The sequence below is a fragment of the Myiozetetes cayanensis genome, unplaced genomic scaffold, assembly GCF_022539395.1.
Source record: "Myiozetetes cayanensis isolate MyiCay16 unplaced genomic scaffold, myiCay2020 scf32, whole genome shotgun sequence".
In the NCBI taxonomy this organism is placed as follows: Eukaryota; Metazoa; Chordata; class Aves; order Passeriformes; family Tyrannidae; genus Myiozetetes; species Myiozetetes cayanensis.
The window spans coordinates 5,275,377-5,293,846 of record NW_026087544.1 but is presented as its reverse complement, the minus strand read 5'-3'; the positions used below and the strand labels follow the sequence as shown (position 1 = coordinate 5,293,846).

General features: G+C 58.7%; 2 protein-coding genes across 2 annotated transcripts; both read right to left on the bottom strand.

Annotated features, from left to right (window-relative positions):
- Nucleotides 1–229: 229 nt before the first annotated feature.
- On the bottom strand, nucleotides 230–1,098 carry PHLDA3 (pleckstrin homology like domain family A member 3). The gene is made up of 2 exons (XM_050327148.1): nucleotides 747–1,098; nucleotides 230–351 (listed from the first exon to the last, which is right to left on the bottom strand). Exons 1-2 carry the CDS (start codon nucleotides 1,096–1,098, stop codon nucleotides 230–232), a joined length of 474 nt encoding a protein of 157 aa, XP_050183105.1.
- Nucleotides 1,099–5,345: 4,247 nt separating this feature from the next.
- Nucleotides 5,346–17,886, bottom strand: CSRP1 (cysteine and glycine rich protein 1). Its single transcript, XM_050327147.1, has 6 exons — nucleotides 17,779–17,886; nucleotides 12,713–12,825; nucleotides 8,337–8,505; nucleotides 7,813–7,939; nucleotides 6,113–6,206; nucleotides 5,346–5,823 (listed from the first exon to the last, which is right to left on the bottom strand). Exons 2-6 carry the CDS (start codon nucleotides 12,822–12,824, stop codon nucleotides 5,747–5,749), a joined length of 579 nt encoding a protein of 192 aa, XP_050183104.1. The 5' UTR covers nucleotide 12,825; nucleotides 17,779–17,886; the 3' UTR covers nucleotides 5,346–5,746.
- Nucleotides 17,887–18,470: the final 584 nt, after the last annotated feature.

Genomic DNA, 18,470 nt, shown 5'->3' with positions numbered 1-18,470 from the left:
GAGCTCCCCATTCCACTGCTTTCTTCGGGCACAGCCTCATCCATCCCCTGTCCTGCAGGAGAGGTCCAGGTGTCCCCACCAGTGCACCAGGTCCTGCACATGTCAGCTGAAGGGTGGTGAGCCCCTGGTCATGGATGTCACCTCCTACCATGGAGGTGGGGAGGGGGCAGTGCCTGCACTGGCCTCACCGGAGCCACCGTCCTTGTCCTTGGGCTGCACAGCAGTGGCCTCACTTGCCCGCTGGGATCCCGTTCTCCCCACCTCGTGCCGAGCCGAGAGCCATCTCCATCCGACTCCTCGGGTGCTGCGTGTCCATGGGCTGTCCCACCGGGGCTGTGTCGAACTGCGCCACTGCAGAGAGAAGGCGCCTGTCACCAACCTGGCCAGTGCTGGGACACGGGGCAGGGCCCAGCCCCGAGGGGACCGGGGAGCAGAGCCAGCCACCACCCCCACCCCATCCCACGTGCAAGATGGCAAAGGGCCCCATAACCTTCAGGTCACCCCAGACGGAGGGAGGGTGATGGAAAAGTCCCTCTCCAAGGGTGTGGGGGATAAAAACCTATGGGGGCGTCCCAGCCAGTGCAGGGGGCAGGGGACCACCACCCTTGCAGACCACCCCAATCCACGGGACCTCTGTGGTTCCCCTGGGGGAGCCGAACCCCTCGGACACGGGATCTGGTGGCCGGGGACCTCCTCCCCCGGCGTGTCCTGCACCCCGACCCGCGGTGCAGCGGCGGATCCGGTACCTGCTCGGCAGCTGTGCCGGGCGCGGACGACCTGGATCGCCTGCTGGTTCTTGAAGCGGACGAGGCCCATGGTGATCTCGGCGTTCCAGCCCGGGTCCTCCTGGGCGCAGCGGAAGTCGATCTCGTGGCTGTCGTCCATCACCACCGTGAAGTAGATGTGCCGCTCCTTCCACTCCACGCACTCCACCGCCTTCATGCGGGCGAAGCTCAGCTCCTTGCGCCGCGAGCCCTTGGGCTCGAAGAGCTGCAGCCCCTTCTCCGTCAGCAGGCACCGCTTCTTCTTCCAGAGCTGCAGCAGCCCCCCGCTCCGCTTCTCCAGCACCCCCTCCCTCAGCACCTTCTCGGGGGTCATAGCGGCCCCTCGGCCCCCAGGGAACCTCCGCACCTCGTGTGGGCTCAGCCGGGCATCACCCGCTGGGGGATTCCCAGCCCCTCCACGTCAGAGCTGAGCTCGGTGGGGCCGGGACCCCCGCGGTGGCTGTGCTACCCCCCCGGGGTTCTCCCCGCCCTGCGCTGCCGGCTCTCAGAGGGGATGAGCGGAGGGGTGCCCCATGCCGACCCCAGCCCTGGTGCCGGGGCTCTGCTCCCTGCCCCGCGCAGCGTGTGGGATCCCGGCGCAGCGCGCCCCAGGAGCTGTCGCTACATGCCCGGCCGCTCTCCCACTCGCATTCCTCCCGCCTCGCCTGGCCCCTCCTGCGCTCAGGCTCCCTTCACGCCCAGGCGAAGCCCGGCCAGGCCCGGCACAGCCCCGCTTCACCCAGGAGGTGCTTTTGGGGTGCCCGCGAGCAGGCGCTGCCCCAGGGCCCTCGTGTGAACAGGCAGGGTGTGGGATGGGTCTGCACGGCAGCGGCGCAAGGGCAGGGCTCAGGGACTTCTGCACGGCAGCCCAGGCGTGGAGTGCAAGGCCAGATGGGGTTCAGCACCAGCTGTTGGGGGTGCAGCACCAGCTGTTGGGGTGCAGCACCAGCTGCATAGGGCTATAGGGTGCAGTGCCAGTGGGCACAGTGGGCTGTGGAGTGCAGTACCAGCTGGGCAGGGGACCCTGAATAAAATGCCAGCCAGGAAGGGGGTACAGAGTGCAGTGCCATCAGGGCTGGGGGGCTGTGGGGTTCAGTGCCAGCCAAGAAGGCACAAGGGGTGCAGTGCCAGGGCAAAGGGGTTAGGGGGTGCAGTGCCAGCAGGGGCTGGGGGCTATGGGGCTCAGTGCCAGCCAGAGCACAGGGTTATGAGCTGCACTTCCAGCCAGGCCAGGGGGTTATGTGGTGTAGTGCCAGCTGGGACAGGGGGCTGTGGGTGCAGCACCAGCCAGGCAGGGGCTATGGGGACCACTGAGTGCAGCCCAAGAGGAGAGTCAAAAGCAGAGACAGTAGCAATGGGAACAACCCTTGACACCCACCAACCACCCAGCCACGCATCCAAGGGTGCTGGGCCACCCTCAGCACACAGAGCTCCCATGCCCCAAATCTGCTGGGACAGGGATTTGAAGCCCCTAGGCTGTCCCACAGCGAGGACCAGCATCCCCCAGCCTCGTGTGACCTGTGCAGGGGGGATAAGCCGTCGGAGCGGGGCCGGGACAGCAAAGCACAGCACAGCCCGGTCCCGCCTGAGTCCTCCCTCCCCTGCAGCGAAACACCAGTCTCCTTTCCAGCCCGTCTCGTTCCCGGACACCGCAGCTCCGTCTGTTCCCGTGCCAGCGCCTGGCACCGAGGTGCCGTGCCGGGCTGCCGGGGGGACATCTGGGGACTGGTGCTGGCCGTGGGTTGCCAGAGGGGCTGACGGTCACAGCCTGCTGGGTGGCGGGATGTGCCCCCACAGATGTTGAGGGTGTGGGTCCTTCACCCAGGTGAGGTCTGGCATGGGAAAAAATTCCCCCGGGGATGTGCCAGGATCACCGACCGGGGCAGGAGCCCGCCGATCAGCCCCTGGCTCCCTGGCACGCAGCCACTGCCCCAGTGCCCACCTCCCGGATCACCCTGCCCGTGCCCCTGCAGACCCCAGCCCCGCGGAGCCCCCGGCTGGAGCCCCTCTTCCCCAACCCCTCCATCCTTCCCGGTCCCTCCCGGGGGCTTTGCTTGCAGCTGGCGTGGCCAGGGGGCAAGTCTGCAGCGGTGATGAGATGCACCTCATTATCCCTCATTAAGAGGGCAGGGCGGCTGTCGGAGCCAGGAACTGGTTCGTGCTCCCTGGGGCCAACCTCGTCACGCTGGCAGAGATCCCCGGTGTCCCAGGAGACCCGGGTTCCTGACGTCAGGCGGCCCCGGCTCCCCTGCGGCCATCGCCACCCCCACCGCCAGGGCGGCCAGTGCCTCCCCGAAGGTCACCCGAGCACCCCGGCACCCCTGGGAGGAGCACAGCAGATGTGTGGGTTCCCCTCCGAAGGTTTTTCCCACGCACAGGTAAAGAAGCTCAGCTCTGGGGATGCTGAGCCCTGGAAGCTTGGGGGTGAGTGGTTTGGGGACTGTTGCTCCCAGGGCTGCTCTGGTGAGCTGTGGGCAATTTCGGCTCAGCACCCAGCTCAAAGCTCCATCCTCACAGCCCAAGGGGGAGCCAAGGGCTGCCAAACCCTCTGCCCAAGGTGCCAGCTCTGCTGCTTACTGTGCTGCTCTGCCTTTCTGGACTCCAGCCACCGAGGGAAGGTGATGGGCCCGCAGCTGCGGGTGTGAAGGAGCTTTGACAAGGTCCTTCCCGCTCCCCTCTCCTTGTCTGTCTGTTCCCAGATCCACAGGGCAGGAGGCCCATCCTGCTGGGCTGCCTGGGGGGATGAGCTCGCAGCTCCTGCTCTCCAGCAAAGCCCACAGGACTCGCTGTGCCAGGCTGCTCCGTGGGCTGCCCACGGCCCCCACGCTCATCCCATCCACACAGAGCCCTCGGGGCAGGTAAGAGGGCTCAGTCCTGCCCTGAGGTGACATCCCCACAAAGCACGGTGGCGCTGTGACATCCCCTGCCACAAGGGCCACCGACCATGGGGCTCAGAGGCTCCAATCCAACCCTTTAAGTGGTGTCATCATCACCAGGCTCCAGGGTCCTTGGCCACGAGCCGACCCCCTGGTTCATCTCTCTGGGGGCAGGTTTGGGCCCCACAGCCCCTTTTCCAAGGCTGGCAGCCCCCCGAGGGGTGTGAACTGCTGGACACAGCGCAGGTCTGCTGCCTCTAAATGGAGTTGGACCCCCCCGGCTGGGGCCCTGCCATGCTCAGTGACCAGCAGAGGGTAGCAGATGGTCAGAGCTGTCCCACTGCAGGGCAGGGGATGTCCAAAACCCACATCTTATCTCTCCCAACCTGTCTCCAGAGCAGAGGGGCTCCCACTCCTCCCTTCTCTGACAGAACCTCTACATCTGTGGGCAGAAGGGACTAAAGACTGACTTCTTGTGGCTTTATTGACTAACCAGCATTGCTTGGGCATGATCCACTCTGTGGCACATCCAGCTGAGATCCTGCAGCAGCACAACATCCCCCACGTGCTCCCAGAGAACGCCAGCAGCTTCCTGACCCCCCCAAGCCTCCACGGGGAAGCAGGGCCTCTGCCAAGTGAGGGAACCACCCTCTGTCCCCACACTGAGGGTGGTACATGAGCCCTCTGTGCTGCAGCTCCCGACCCCACCACATCCCTTGAACCTGGGCTGCTGCTCCTCGTGCCAAATGCTACCATCAAGCATAACCACACACCCCAGAGCAAACAGACCTACTAGATTCTTGGTCCCAGGGCTGGGAAAACTGGAGAAGAGGGGACTTTTGGAGGTGGTAAAGAGCTTACTCCCCACCTCAGCTCCAAAAACATGGGTGTTCAAAAACACGAGGGTCTGATGAACAGGAGAAAGTGCTTAAGTTGATAAAGGAGCCCAAGTCCTGCCCCACCAAAGGATTTCTACCTCTGTTGTGCTTCTCAGAACACTACCCATCTCATTTGCTCAACCACAATGTTTGTAACTTTAAAAAAACCCCAGAACTAAATTCCCTGTGGAGTTCCTGACTCTGAGCTGTGGGTATGTCACACCGGTCCAACAAGAGAATCACAGAAAGGGAGTGAAGAGTTTAGATGAAAACGAATTAGACCTGGGCAGTTGCCAAACTGGAGGCTTAATGATCCCCAAGCTGCTAAAAATCCAGGGAGTAGGTGAAAAGCTGTTAATTATTTGGCACTGCTGGGCACTCCTGTTTGGAGAGGTGCCACCTAAAAGCACCGATAGGGGTTTTGATAGGGTGAGCACACATGCTGTGCTACTGACACACCCCAGAAGGGCTGCCCTGGGCCTCCAAGCATCAACCACTGCTTTTGGAATAGTTATCCCCATCCCTGGAAGTGTTGAAGGTCAGGCTGGACGGGGCTTGGAGCAACCTGGTCTAGTGGAAGGTGTCCCTGCCCATGGCAAGGGCTGGACCGACACAGGCTTTAATGTCTCCTCCAATCCAAACCACTGTATGATGATCCACGGTGGGAGCAGGGGGAGAGCCCAGCTGAGTCGACCTGCAGAGCTCAGCACTGACACATTCCTGCCAAACCCCAAGTGCCAACACTGCCCCTCCTCCCTTCACCTCCTGACCCTCCAGCTCTGGCCACCCAGTGCACCTCCTCAGCCCCAGACAGGGAATAAACTCTCTGGCAAGGCCAGGCCCGGGTCAGCTTTGATGTTCTGGACGTTTATTGCTTGCTCAGTGGCGCGGCACGGTGCGGCTGAGCGCACATCCCGGCAGGACGAGCACACGTGCCGGGATGGGACACGCGGAGCAGAACGTTTCGGGCCCGAGGGCCTCGCTGAGGTGGGGGTGAGCAGCCCCCCCAGCAGCCCCCGCCCTGGCAGGACCCGGTGGGGACAGTGCTGGGACTGCCCTGGCTCTGGGGCGCGCCGGGGCAGGGCGGGGAGGGAGGGGGCTCGTGCTGCGAAGCCGCGGGTGGCTCTGGATGACGGTGAGGATGCTCATGGAGGGCGTGGGAAGGGTCTGGCAGCACAGGCTGGTCTGGACAAGCCCTGAGCGAGCGCAGAGCCCGGCTCCTGGTGCCTCACTGCGAGTGGACGAGCGCCCCGGCGCCCTGCCCGAAGCCAAAGCCCTTGGGACCAAAGTTCTTGGCGTAACAACCTGCAGAGGACAGAAGGGAGAGACAGGTAAGGCTGGCCCTCCTCCCACAGCAGGCACTGCGTAAACAGGACAGGGTTTGCCCTGTTTGTTGGGCAAACAGGGAGGCCACAGGCCAGGCAGGAAATTCCCTGGCTCCATGGCCAGTCGGCACAGCTAGTCCCCACATGCAGCTGCCAGGGCCACCACCTCCCCAACTTCCAGCCCATCCTGGGTCCCTGCACAGGGATTTCCACCCCCTGCCGCTGCCCTTCAGAGCCCAGGACAAGCCAGTGAGGAAGGTGGGACTCACCTTTACAGTAGATCTCCCCATCTTTGTCTGCCAGGGTGGTGGACTCCAGGCTTTTGCCACATTTGGCACAGCGGAAGCAGGACTTGTGCCAGGACTGTGGGGCAGGAGCAGAGCCTGGTCAGACAACAGCCAGGGACAGGGCAGCAGGCTTTGGCTACCAGTGGGCTCACTTCTCTATTTCTGACCCGAAGTTGCTGGCAAAGAGCTCTCAGTGGGATAAAAGCTTTTCTCTGGAAAGTTCTGACCTCCCAGCCCAAGAGGGAAGATACAGAGAGGAAACACCAGGGGCGGTCACTGCTCCCGTGTTGATCTGGTTTCAGAGAACTTTTGCCCCCACTCACAGAATTAATTTGTACAATAATTGGTACAACAACTTTTAAGGAGCAATCATCCCCTCTTTGGGGATTGTCCTCCTCAACCAGCATGATAATTCCCCCCCAGTTATCTAACTGAGACCCACGTTAGCCTGGGGGTGGCAGCAGGGTTGGGAAACCTGCCCCCCACAGAACCACAGCTCCAAGGAAGGCAGCAAACGGACAGGAAGAATGCAAGAAAACTGCCAGTGTTTAAAAATAACCCCCCCACACACAGTTCCAGCAGTCCCCTGGAGATAAATGAGCTCACAGCCTTCAGGCAGACCTTGAGTAGCCAGAGCTGCTCATGGAGGAATTTAAATAAACACTTAGGAAAACATGAAACCTTTTTTGGAAAAAAATGTGAAATTAGGGGGCTGGAGGAGGAGGAGGAGGAGGAGGTAGTGAATGGAGTCATCCAGCAAACATTAGCACATGAAATACATGCTCTGGAATCCTCTCTGGGCTTGCTTGAGTCTAATTGCTTCACCAACTTTGGTTCCCCATAAACATTGAGGCCAGAAGCTGACCAGGAAGCCCAGATCATTGTTTTAAGGGTAAGTTTGGCTTCTGACTCTGGGCTGACCCTCAACATGTCCATCACAGGTCCCTGCAGTGCCAGCTGGGTGATGATGATGCTGGGAGGCCCTTTCTGTGGCCAGGTGCCTCCTCTCCCTGCTCTGGGGACAGAGGACAAGCACAGAAGCCCCAGGAGGGCAGAGCACAGCAGGGTCACCCACCAGTGAGGTGACAAGGCCACAGTTCAGGATGCAAAGGACCCTGATGAAGTGATGAACTTGACATAGGAAGTAGCAGAGCTGTTACAATGTTCTTCACACCAGACCCTGAGCTGACCCAGTCCTCACCTCTGGAGCGGCCCGAGGGAGATGCCCCGAGCCTGTGCCCACACCTCCAACCACCCTGCCTGTGGGCAGCACTGACCAGAGGTGGAGAAGGATCACTGGATGATGCACTTCTTCAGTTAATGGTGGCAGTGGCCATGGCCCACATCGCTGCTGGTCCTCCCAACACATCTACAGCAGGGACATCCAGAGTGACCTCTGCTGAGCAGGGCTCTGAATTTAATACTGAATTTATTTCTCTCCCATCTACAGGTCTGTGAGAGCACTGCAGCCTGGGGAACCTGGCATCCAGACACGTCAAAATCTCCTGTTGGTGCCAGGCTTCCAGGTGAGCGTGGCCACCAGACCCTGTGGTCTGGTCAGCCCTGGTCAGAGGCTCTGGCAGCCCAGCTGGCAGCATCCCGTGGGTCTGGTCAAGACCCTCTCTGAAGGTCTCCCTGCCACACAGCAACTCGTGCCACATCCACTGCATCCCCCGTCTTACCTTCCCAGCTCCGATCACCTTCTCGGCCGCGTAGACGGCTTGGCCGCAGCGAGGGCACCCATCAGACCCTCCCACCTTCTGGGCCATCCTGGCTGCGTTGGGGTTGGTGGGTCGGTGGGGCTGGCCCCTGTGGAAGGGAGGGAGCTCATGGTCAGGAATGCACGGGCAGGATGGAGAGAGGGAAGAGCTACGGGGATCCCAAATCCCAGCCCAGCTTTGGAGGGCCTGGAGCTTCACCCACTGTGTGTCGAGTGCCAGGGAAAGTTCAGCCTGAGGGCTGTGTGCTGGGAGGGGGTGGGCAGCGTGCTCAGGCAGCTGGGGCTTGTCCTGTCAAGCCCCATCTCACCTGGCAAACAGGGTTCAGTGGATTTCCCCTGAGGAGCAGAAAGGCAGGGCAGCCCACAGCTCCAGCTGGGTGCTGCTGGGAGCTCAGCACGGGCTGCACAGCCGAGCAGCACAGCACACACACGGGGAAGAAGGCGCCCACAAACAGCCCCAGTTTCAAAAAAAAGACTCAAACTCACTCTTCATATTTGATTCCCAGAGACTCGCCCTTGTCAGTGCTCAGGGTCCCTGCTCCCATCCCGTATCCATAGCCCTTGGGGCCATACTTCTTCCCATAGCAGGACTTGCAGTAGATCTCCTCTCCGTGCACGGCAACGGTGGTGCTGTCCAAGTTCTTCTTACAGACCACTAGAAAAGAGGGGAGGGTGTGCCATCAGCCTGCTCATCCAGAGCTCACTAATTAGCTGGGGAAAACAAGTCCTCACAGGGATAGCACAGCTCAGCTTTCAAGGAGCAAGGAAACCCTAGACAGGATCCAGTTGCAGGGAGTGAACGCAAACCAGCAGAGATAAGGATCACAAAAAGAACATTGTCTGGCTTTAAAAGGAAGCAACCACCAAAGCCAAGAGGTTGATGATACCAAGAGAAAGCTCTGTTAACCCTCTTGATGCTGGTCTCCTGAATTTTCTCTACAAATCACCGCAGGATTCCCAAGCCCAAGGATGGATGTCCTGGCCCCACAGCTCATCTGCTGCAAATACACAGCGAGAAGCACTCAGGGCAAAGAAATGTTAGCAAATGCATTTTTCCTGGTGTTCAGAGGGACTAACAGCAGCCCTGTGGCCACCACCACACCCAAGGAAGGGTAAGGACCCTGAGATGATGGAAGGACTCATGTAAGACATCACCCCTGGACCATGCCCTGGTTTGAGGGTGTGTGTAGGGTGGTCTCAGGGGATGAACACTAATTCAGCTGGGTGTTGGAGCCCTGGGGGTCAATGTGGGATGTAAGATGGGACAGGAGGAGGAAGCAGCCAGGCTCAGGGTCCCTGCTGAGCCTACCCAGAGCTTGAGCCTGGTGCTGGGCTCAGGTCTTCTCCTGATTTTTAGAATCAGAGAATCACAGAACAGTTTGGGTCAGAAGGGACCTAAAAGATTATCCAATTCCAAACCCCTGCCATGAGCAGGGACACCTTCCACTAGCCAAGGTTGCTCCAAGCTCTGTCCAACCTGGCCTTGGACACTTCTAGGGATGGAGCAACCACAGCTTCTCTGGACAACCTGTGCCAAGGCCTCCCCACCCTCACAGGAAACAATTTCTCCCTTATATCTGATCTAAATCTCTCCTCTTTCAGTTTAAAATCATCCCCCCCCCAGCCTATCACTATCTGCCTGTGTAAAAAGTCACTCTGCCTCTTTTTCACAAGCCCCCTTAAGGTACTGGCAGTGCCAACTCCTGTCCCAGCTCATTTCCAAACCCTTCCTGGAACACAGCCCTGGGGCAGGAGGTGAGCAGCGCCCAAACCCGCGGTGATCTCCGGTGTTTCCGTGCAGGATCCCAACACCTGGGGCAGAGTCCACAGTGCTGGCAGCCAGCCCCGAACAGATCCGGTTGCAGCTGCCACACACCTTAAATGTCGAGGCTTCCAGCAGCCTCTTGGCCAGCAGAACAGTTTCTTGGCCTCAACCAGTGACACGGGAATGCAAACACGGAGGAGCTCCCCCCTCAGAGCAGCACAAATCACAGCACTGAAGGCGGGGCTGCCCAGCCCTAAATATGATAAATATGACTAAATATGGTGCTTCTCCTCCTCCAGGGGCCCATGAGCTGTGCTGGGAGAAAGAGTTGGACAGGGAAACATCTCCTGCCATCTAAGGAGGACCTGGCTGGATCCTCTCCTGGCAAAGCGCTCCCAGCACGGCAGGAGCTGGATGGATCCAGCATCCCTGCTGGGAAAAACCAGCCCTGGGTAACTGCTCCCATCGCTGCCAAGCTACTGGGCTGCTGTTGGGGCTTCAGCTGTGTTCAGGCAGACCCTCAGGAGGGGAATTTGGGGAACTTTTACTGGCACATTCAAAGAGCTTTGTTGTGAGCTTTGCCCCAGGGGTGGCAGTGGATGATCTCAGTGGCATCTGAGTGGATCTGGAGCTCCAACCTAGGCTTTCACAGTCACTCATCTGTACTGGTCACAGAGCTTCGAGAGGCAGCAGGAAAATTCTTTCCCCAGCTCTCGGGGTTTCTGCGTTGCAGAAATTCCAGTGAGCTGCACTCATGGAGTTAAGGACCCTTTGTTTTTCTAAGAGCAGCTGAGTCGCTCCACAAAACAATTAAACAAGCACTGCCCCTGCTTTCCAAGGCCAAGCAGGCTCATTACAGCACATTTCTGCTGTACTACCCTGTCAGCTGGATCGAGGCCAGGAGTCAATCACCAAGTCGCTCCCTGAGCCCATCTCCAGCTCTAATGCACTGTGGTAGGTTTGGCTCCTTTCTGATGATTTTTTTTTTTGGCAGCTCGGGTCAAAGTATCTGTTATTCTCCCCTACAGCTAATGTTTTGAGTTCCCTGATGAGGCCCAAAGGCAGCAGGCCTGGGGAGCAGGCTGGGAATGCAGGAGCTCAGGGGGCACCACCCACAGCCTGTGGCACAGGGCTGGGAACAGTGGGCACCACGGTGGGCTGGCACATGAGCCACGGCCCGAGCTGGGGAGCCTGGACAGGCAGAGCTGCTGGGCCATGTATTCCCATCTGGAAGCAATGCCTTTAGCCCCATTTCATGGCTCTTGGAGGCCTGCCCTGCTCTCTGGGTGCCAGCATCTCATGGCAGCAAACCAGCTGTGAGCACAGAGGGTGAGGGTAACATTCCCCACCCTCCTTATCTTCTTTCCGAAGAAACAGGACTTCCTTCTGCAGAACAGCTGCAATAAGGACTCGACTGCCACCCCCTCCCTGCCAGGGAAAACCTCTCCACGACTCCCCTGCTCAGTCCTCCCAGCCAAAGCGAGTTTCCAGCCTGGAAACTCCCACATCCGAGAGCTGCCGGCCAGCACTGGCCGCGCTCCACACTGGCAGGGAGCAGAGACGCAGCAGCAGCCTCTCTCTCTCTCTCTGTCTCACATCTGGATCCAGCTGTGTGAGCTGCATCCCAGGCAGGATGGCCAAGAAGAACCGGGAGCTGGGCCAGGTGGACACAGGAGCGTGGCAGGGAGCGATCATCCCGTGAGGGCACTGCTATTTCCCTGTGGAATAGCTCCACTGAGCTTGGTCCTGGAGTGGGCCTGTTTACAGCTCCCAGCTCTGCCTGCTGCCCATAAGGAAAAGAGCCTGCCTGTTCTCCCTGCTGTGGGAGAATGGTGAGACTGGAACCAGGGTGCTGGGACCAGCTGAGAAAACGTTACACCTGAGCTGCAAGGGCAGCTCTGAAGATGCACTTCTGCTGCTCTGTGGCCGGTGAAATGTGCTGAGGAGCCATCAGTGGACGCAGGAAACGTGTGTGCTCCTGCCCAGAGAATCACAGAATGGTTTGGGTTGGAAGGGACCTTAAAGCTCATCCCATTCCATGCCCTGCCATGGGCAGGGACACCTTCCACTAGAGCTGGTTGCTCCAAGCCCCATCTCATGTGAGCACAGGAGAATCACTAGTTCTGGTACGTGATAGCCTTCGAGGGCAGGGGGCAGAAATCCGGTGACACAGGCTGAGGACAGTGCTCATCTTTTTAAATGTTTTAAATTTTAAATTTTTAAATTTTATATTTTTAAATTTTTAAAATTTTAATCTTTTTAAATAAAAAGGGTCCTGCAGCCCCTCTGGAGGCAAATGCCCCAGGTTTATGGAGCTGCACTGTAACACCCTGGTATCCCCAAAGGGAGGGGAAGGGTGTCTGGGGAACTGCAACAGGAAACCAGCAGCACTTGTAGGATCCCAGAGAGCATAAGAGGGAAGGGAGTTCAGCACTGAGTCACCCACAGCCAGATCCTGTTCCTCTGCACCTCCCTGGAGGTGACACTTGAGTCCAAACGTACAGCAGAGACACCCTCAGCAATAGCAGATTTGCAGGCAGGCTGGGGGTGATGCTTTGACACTTCTTAGGAGGCCATCCATCAGCAGGATAGGATCACATCTCCCTTCCCATCATCTCCTGGGACACAGGGGAAGATCCCAAACCAGGTCCCAAGGCTCAACCACCTTTTTGATGTGGCAAAGGCCACTTAGAAGACTAAAGCTAGCATCACATCCTTCCACCACTGTTGGGAGAGTCCCTGTCTCATGCTCTAATCCTTAACATCTGGAGACAGACTAGAGGACCCAGCCTGGCCTTTCCCTGGGGTAGAGACAGATTAAATCTCTGCGTGGGTGCTGGCTGAGGTCAGCCCTGACGGCTTGGACAGCCTGTGGTGTCCTGGGATGATCCGTGTTCCTTCAGCAGAAGTGACTTGCAAGTCTGGAGGGAAGGGGAGCCCCTGCCACACGGCTCCCACAGCGTGTCTGATTGCAGAGGAATCCTAAGGAGCACTTACCCAGCCCGTAAACAGGACATGACGGGGCTCCCGGCCGGCTGAGAGCCAGGAAGGGGAGCGGAGGGGGAGGGAGGGGATGAGGGAAGGGGCTGGTACTCACTGCACAAGAAGCAGGACTTGTGGAAGCTGTTGCCTTCGCATTGCACCTCCTCAGCAAAGTACACGGCCTTCTGGCAGACCCCACACTTCTTTCCTCCTCCCCAGTTGGGCATCCTGAGGGGAAAGCACAGGAGGGAACAGGGTCAGGGTGGGGGGGCCAGGCAGGAGCAGGGATGGGGCAGTCGGAGTGGGCATCCCCAGCTGGAGCTCCAGCAGCTTTCCCACATCTGACATGTGCAGAGATCCCCCCACAGATGTTTGGTGTGGGCACAGAGACAAACACAGGGTCTAATTAGCAGAATTAGCAGAACTCAGGATGCCCATCACTACAGCACCCAGCTGCCTCCCAGGGACCACTGGTCCTGCCAGGCAGCAGCAGCAGAAATCCCTCTGTCCTGCAAGCTGTGGGACCTCACAGCTCCTTTCAGTGCCAGGGCAAGGCAGGAAGTGGAACAATGATGGGAGACAGCACTTACAGAGGTACCCACGGCCCTGGCACCTCCTCAGATCCCAGCCCTGCTGTCCCCCCTCAGCCATGGCCATGGGGCTGAGCCTTGGTGCTGGAGAGTGAGAGCTGTCACCCCTCTGGAAACAGTGCCAGCTTCTCCTCCCTGACCAACTCTTCCATCTCAGCCACTGCAGGGCAGGGGTACAGTCAGGGTTGCCCAGATAGGAGGGGCTGACCCCTGACACCACCAAACAGGGGGCTTGGACAGCTCAGCCTCCTCCAGGGCTGCAGGCACAGTCACAGAGGCTGGAAAATCAGAAATCAGGGACACAGTGCAGGTGCAAAGACCTGAGCACCAGCCTAAGCTACCACCCAGCTCGCTGGCAGGATACAAATGCTTCTGTTCCTCTCTCCTCTTTCCTGAACTGTGTCTGATGAGACAAGACCAAGAGGCCCCTTGAGCTGCAAATTTGCAGATAACTCCCCAAAAAAGGAAGCTAAAGAGGATCTAACAGCAACCTGAGATTGCTCCAAAGACAATAAAACACATTTTGGTGCAGCCCAGTGATGCAAGAAAGGTCAATGGGCACAAGCTGCAGCTTGGGAGGTTTCCAGGGGCCTCTCTCCATGTAATTACACCTCTGTAATTCTCCATCCTGTTCCCATGTGGGGACAAGCAGCTGAAGTCACCCTCCCCCAGCCACACGCTTCCTGACTCCTGAACAGCTACAGCAGCAGGAAAATGTCCCCGAAACCAAACCCCATTTTGCCAGTCCACAATGTGCCAGCCCACCACAAACATCAAGCAGAGAGATAGGGGAGCACAAAGCTCCACACACCCTCTGCTCACAGGCACAAGGATGTGGGAAAACTGAGCTCTTCAAAGAGTCTCCTGAGCTGGAAGGGATCCACAAGGATCATCCAGTCCAGCTCCTGCACACAGAACAACCCCAAAGTCCCACCTTGTCCCTGAGGGCGTTGTCCAAACACTCCTTGAGCTCTGGCAGCCTTGGGGCTGTGCCCACTGCCCTGGGGGAGCCTGTTCAGTGCCCAACCACCTTCTGGAGGAAGAACCTTTCCCTGATCTCCAACCTAAACCTGACACAGCTCCAGCCGTTCCCTCGGGTCCTCTTCCCTGTGTAAGAGCATTTCTCAGGCAATAGAACAGGGAATTGGATCTCAGCCTGGTTTTCAGAGCAGGCAGGGCAGGGGTCAGGGCCCTGCTCTAGCCCAGCCTCAGCTCCTGGATGCCCAGAGGGTCTCAGAGTGGGACAAACACTGTGGAGGGTGCCAGGAGCCGGGGCTGGAGAGGCTGTGCTGGCTCCAGGGATGCCAAGAGCTGTGTTTGGGGTGTGATAACAGCAGCCTGTAAGTCTCTTTTTCAAAGGTCCTGGAGGCTGGGCTTCTCACCGTGCCAAATCCCTCCCAGCCTGGTCCTTCCAGTCCCAGCCTTTGGATTGCCTTAAAAGGGCACAGATTGTTTCTCTCCAGAGCCTGTTTTTTTCGCCTGCATCAGGAAGAGGGCTTGACCTGGTTCAGGAGTTTCCTTGGAGGGCAGAAACATCCAGCAGCATCTCCCTGCCAGCCCCTGAGCCCTGCACGGTGTGGGAACCCCTTTTGCCCCTGTGCCCACCTGTCAGATCCCACCTCAGGAAGGCTCCACCTTCCCTGGGTCCCCCATCCCTTTCCAAACACAGCAGCTGACAGACCCCATCTCTGGGACTCCCCAGTCCTGATTTTGAGGGGCAGCCTCTTGCCAGCACTCCCTGCTCCACAGCCAGGGCATCCCTGAGCACACTGCATGGCTTGGAACCAGCTGCTCCCCTTTGCTTCCACCACACATTCTTTCCCCCCCTTACAGCAACAGCAGCAGCGAAGGAAGAGATTTGTGCTGAACATCAGGGCTCATCAGCCCAAACCAAGACCTCGGTGCTGGGGACACCTTCCCCAGAGCTGCCTGCAAGCCCACGGGAGGTGATAAAGGTGCTGCTGGGGGAAGCTCATCTGACATTTGCCACACGAGGAGCCCAAGCCCTTTTGCTGCTCATTTTCCTCCATCCACCCATCCATGGGAAGGTTGCAGGTGCCTCCACACAGTTTAAACAACACCCCAGGGATTTAGGGAGATGACTCTCACCGTGAAGCACAGATGCAGCCCCAGCACAGCCACATCCTGGCACACCAGGATGGATTTCCTGAGGGGAGTATCCATGGAAAGGAGTTTTTCCTGGGGATCCATGTGAGAGCTCACAGCTGGGCACAGAGAAAGCCCAAGAAAAGACTGAAGTTGCTGGGAATTCCTTCTTAGTCCACAACACCCACACTGCATTCTGAGAGCTTGGCAGGCCACACAGAGACCAAAAAGCAGTTTGTGCTCCAGGTCAGTACCAGCAGGAAAAAGGAATAGGAGCATCCCGCTCATGGAGCCAGGGACCTGCATCAGCCCTCTCAAAATCCAAGTCCTTACAGCACCCATCCAGACAGACCCATCATGTAATGACCACTTTAAGATATGCTGGAGTGTTTTCAATCCTTTCAGCATTTTTTTTTCAGAGTACATTGCATATTTTTCCCAGTTGCAACACCTAGTGACCTCACTTGCACTTCTCCAAGTCACTCTGAGCCCTGTGCAGAATGAGGAACAGGAGGTGACTGTCCTGCAGCCAACAGCCTCCCTGAGCACAGGCAGAAGACACACACAGGGTCGCCAAAACCCAAGATTATTTTCCTTCCTCCTTCAGCTCCACAGCCCATGGAGCACAACTCCCAGCAAACACAACCAGAGCCCTACAGACACCATCCTCTGTGCCAAGGGAGGCTCAGCCCCAGAGCAACTCCATCATCCATTCTGGAGAAGGGAAGGGACCCCAAAAACCTTTAGCAGCAGCTGTACTGTTGGGGAGCACAGACACAAGGGAGGCTTGTGCAGAACCACACAAGGCTGACACTTGTTAGAGATTAACTAACTCCAGTGTCTGATGGCTGATGTTGCTGCAGCTCAGTTCTCCACGACAAGGCCAGGTAGGACAGGGCTTGGAGCAACCTGGTCTAGTGGAAGGTGCCCATGGCAGGGGAGTGGAACTGGATAATCTCTGAGGTTACTTCGAACCCAAACCATTCTGTGTTTCTATGAAATGAGAGCTACAGACTCACCCATGTTTCAGGGTTGCAGCAGTTTGGGAGGCAGTCTAAGCCACACTGAACAACCAGGCATAAACCAGTATGGAACCAGCATGTCCTGGTGCCTTCAGATGTCCTCTGAACATGGGCCATAAGGGGAAGCACTGAACAGATGCAGCCAAGCCATCAGACAGCAGGAACACAGTCACCCTCTCCTCAGAGTGGGTTGAATGACCAGTATTCGCTGGTCACTCCCATCCAAGCTGAAAACCTCCCTCCTGCCTACCTGCAGGCAGCTGCTTTGTAACTGCTGGAGCTGAAGGGGCACCCGTCCCCATGTGGACACAGCTCCATGGCCACAGGAGCAACCCAGAGCAGGGCAGGAACATCCCAACAGCTGGAAAACCTTTCCCAAGAATGTGCCCTACTAAAATCCTACAGTAATTAATTGCAGAGCAATCACTTTGTGCTTGGAGGTCACTGAGGAACAGGACACTCGCGCTGGCCCATGTAAAAGGGTTGGTTTTTTTTTTTCCAATGAGGGAATTAATACAAGTGAATGACAGAAGAGTCAGAGCTGCACAAAATTCACTCTAAGGATGTTCACAGCAGCCCACGCAGGATTATTACATGGCATGGCAAAAAGGGACAAGTCAAAGGGAAGGGAGCCATAGCAGGAGCCCCAAACCCCAGGGTCTGATTAGTGCCTTCCAGTTTAGAGAGCAGCTGGCATGGCCATGAAATGGGCAGAGATTTGCAGCAGGAGTCACCCAGGCAGACGAGGCGCGTGGACAGAGCAGAGGAACCCAGCGGGGTCCCCAGTGATGCAAATCTCTGTGAAGTGAGCCGAGTTCACCACAGCAGCGAGGGCCGAGCTGGGAATGAGCTTTACTGAGACTGCAAAGTGCAGGGACAGCAGACCCCGAGTTTTGGCGAGGGGACAGGGTGCAAGGACTCTGCTGACAGCCCAGCCCGAGACCATCCCCCTGAGATTTCCCTTTGCAAAAGGGAACACTGAGTGGGGGGTTCCGATGACTGGCAGTCTGGCACCCAGGTGGGCAGTGACCACCCGTGGATCAAGGCCCACTCGCGGCCGGGTCAGCAAAGCTCACCCGACCTGATGCAACAGCTTTGGCTTCCGCATCCCCGCCACGTGCGCGGGTGCCCCGGCGATCGTGCCTCAGGGGTTCCCCCGCCCTGAGCCCACCCCACGGGCACACGGCGGGGCTGTGCCCCTCTCCAGCCCCGCATCCCACCCCGGTGGGGTCCGCCGGGCTGGGGAAGGAGGGAGTGGAGTGGGGATGGCAGCGGGGATGGGGCAGCCCGTGGGGACGGAGGGAAGGATGGCAGGAGGGAGGGAGGGATGGCAGGAGGGAGGGATGGCAGGAGGGAGGAGGGAGGGATGGAGGCAGCGGTAGCCCCGGCGAGCGGGGCCGCGGGTGGGGGGCGGCTCCGCTGCGCTCGGTGGGACCCGGTGGCCGCCCCCGCCCCGCACCCACCTGCGGCCGGGCCGGTGTCGCTGTCGCTGTCGGTGCCGGTGCCGCTGTCGGGAGCGGGGCTGTGCCCGGCGGCCGCTCGGGGTTTTGTTGGCGGCGGGGGAGGGCGGGTCGCGGGGCGGCGGCGCTCGGAGCCATCCGGGACTGATGTCACGGGATCCAGCGGAGGAGGGCACGGGCGGGACAGCCCCGCCACCGGCCCGGGGACTCCCCGACACCCACCGGCCCCGGGACCCCCCTCAGCGGCGGGTCCCTAAAGCCCTCAGGCCGGTTCCCAAGCGGATGTTGCCTTTGGTGGCATCTACCAGATGTTTGGCTCGGTGTTCTGTTATGCCGGACGTTTTCCTCTAAATTTAAATAAGAGTTGCAAGATAGGAGAATGGACTGAGAGCAGCCCCGAAGGGGAAGGACTTGGGGGTGTTGGTGAATGAGAAGCTCAGAGCGCCCCAGCCGTGTGTGCAGAGACAACACCCGCACCTCCCTGCTGTCCATGGACCCTCTGTACCCTCCAGCAGTGCCCTCCGAGCCAACACATTCCCAGAGCAGCCTACAGAAAGTGTGGCTGCAGGGCTGCAAAGCTGCTCTTTCCCTTTTTCCTGTGTGTTTCTGTGCCAGGGCAATACAGGAGCACAGGAAGGCCCAGGACCATGTGAAAAACAACCCCAAGGCTCCAGGTAATGCTGTTTAAACCATGA

Coding starts and splice junctions, on each gene's coding strand:
- CSRP1 (XM_050327147.1), bottom strand. CDS start 12,824: ATGCCCAACTGGGGAGGAGGAAAGAAGTGTGGGGTCTGCCAGAAGGCC. Junction 6,207..7,812: donor AGGTGATCGGAGCTGGGAAG/GTAAGACGGGGG, acceptor CCTGCCCCACAG/TCCTGGCACAAGTCCTGCTT. Junction 5,824..6,112: donor TGGGGAGATCTACTGTAAAG/GTGAGTCCCACC, acceptor TGTCCTCTGCAG/GTTGTTACGCCAAGAACTTT.
- PHLDA3 (XM_050327148.1), bottom strand. CDS start 1,098: ATGACCCCCGAGAAGGTGCTGAGGGAGGGGGTGCTGGAGAAGCGGAGC. Junction 352..746: donor CCGGCACAGCTGCCGAGCAG/GTACCGGATCCG, acceptor TTCTCTCTGCAG/TGGCGCAGTTCGACACAGCC.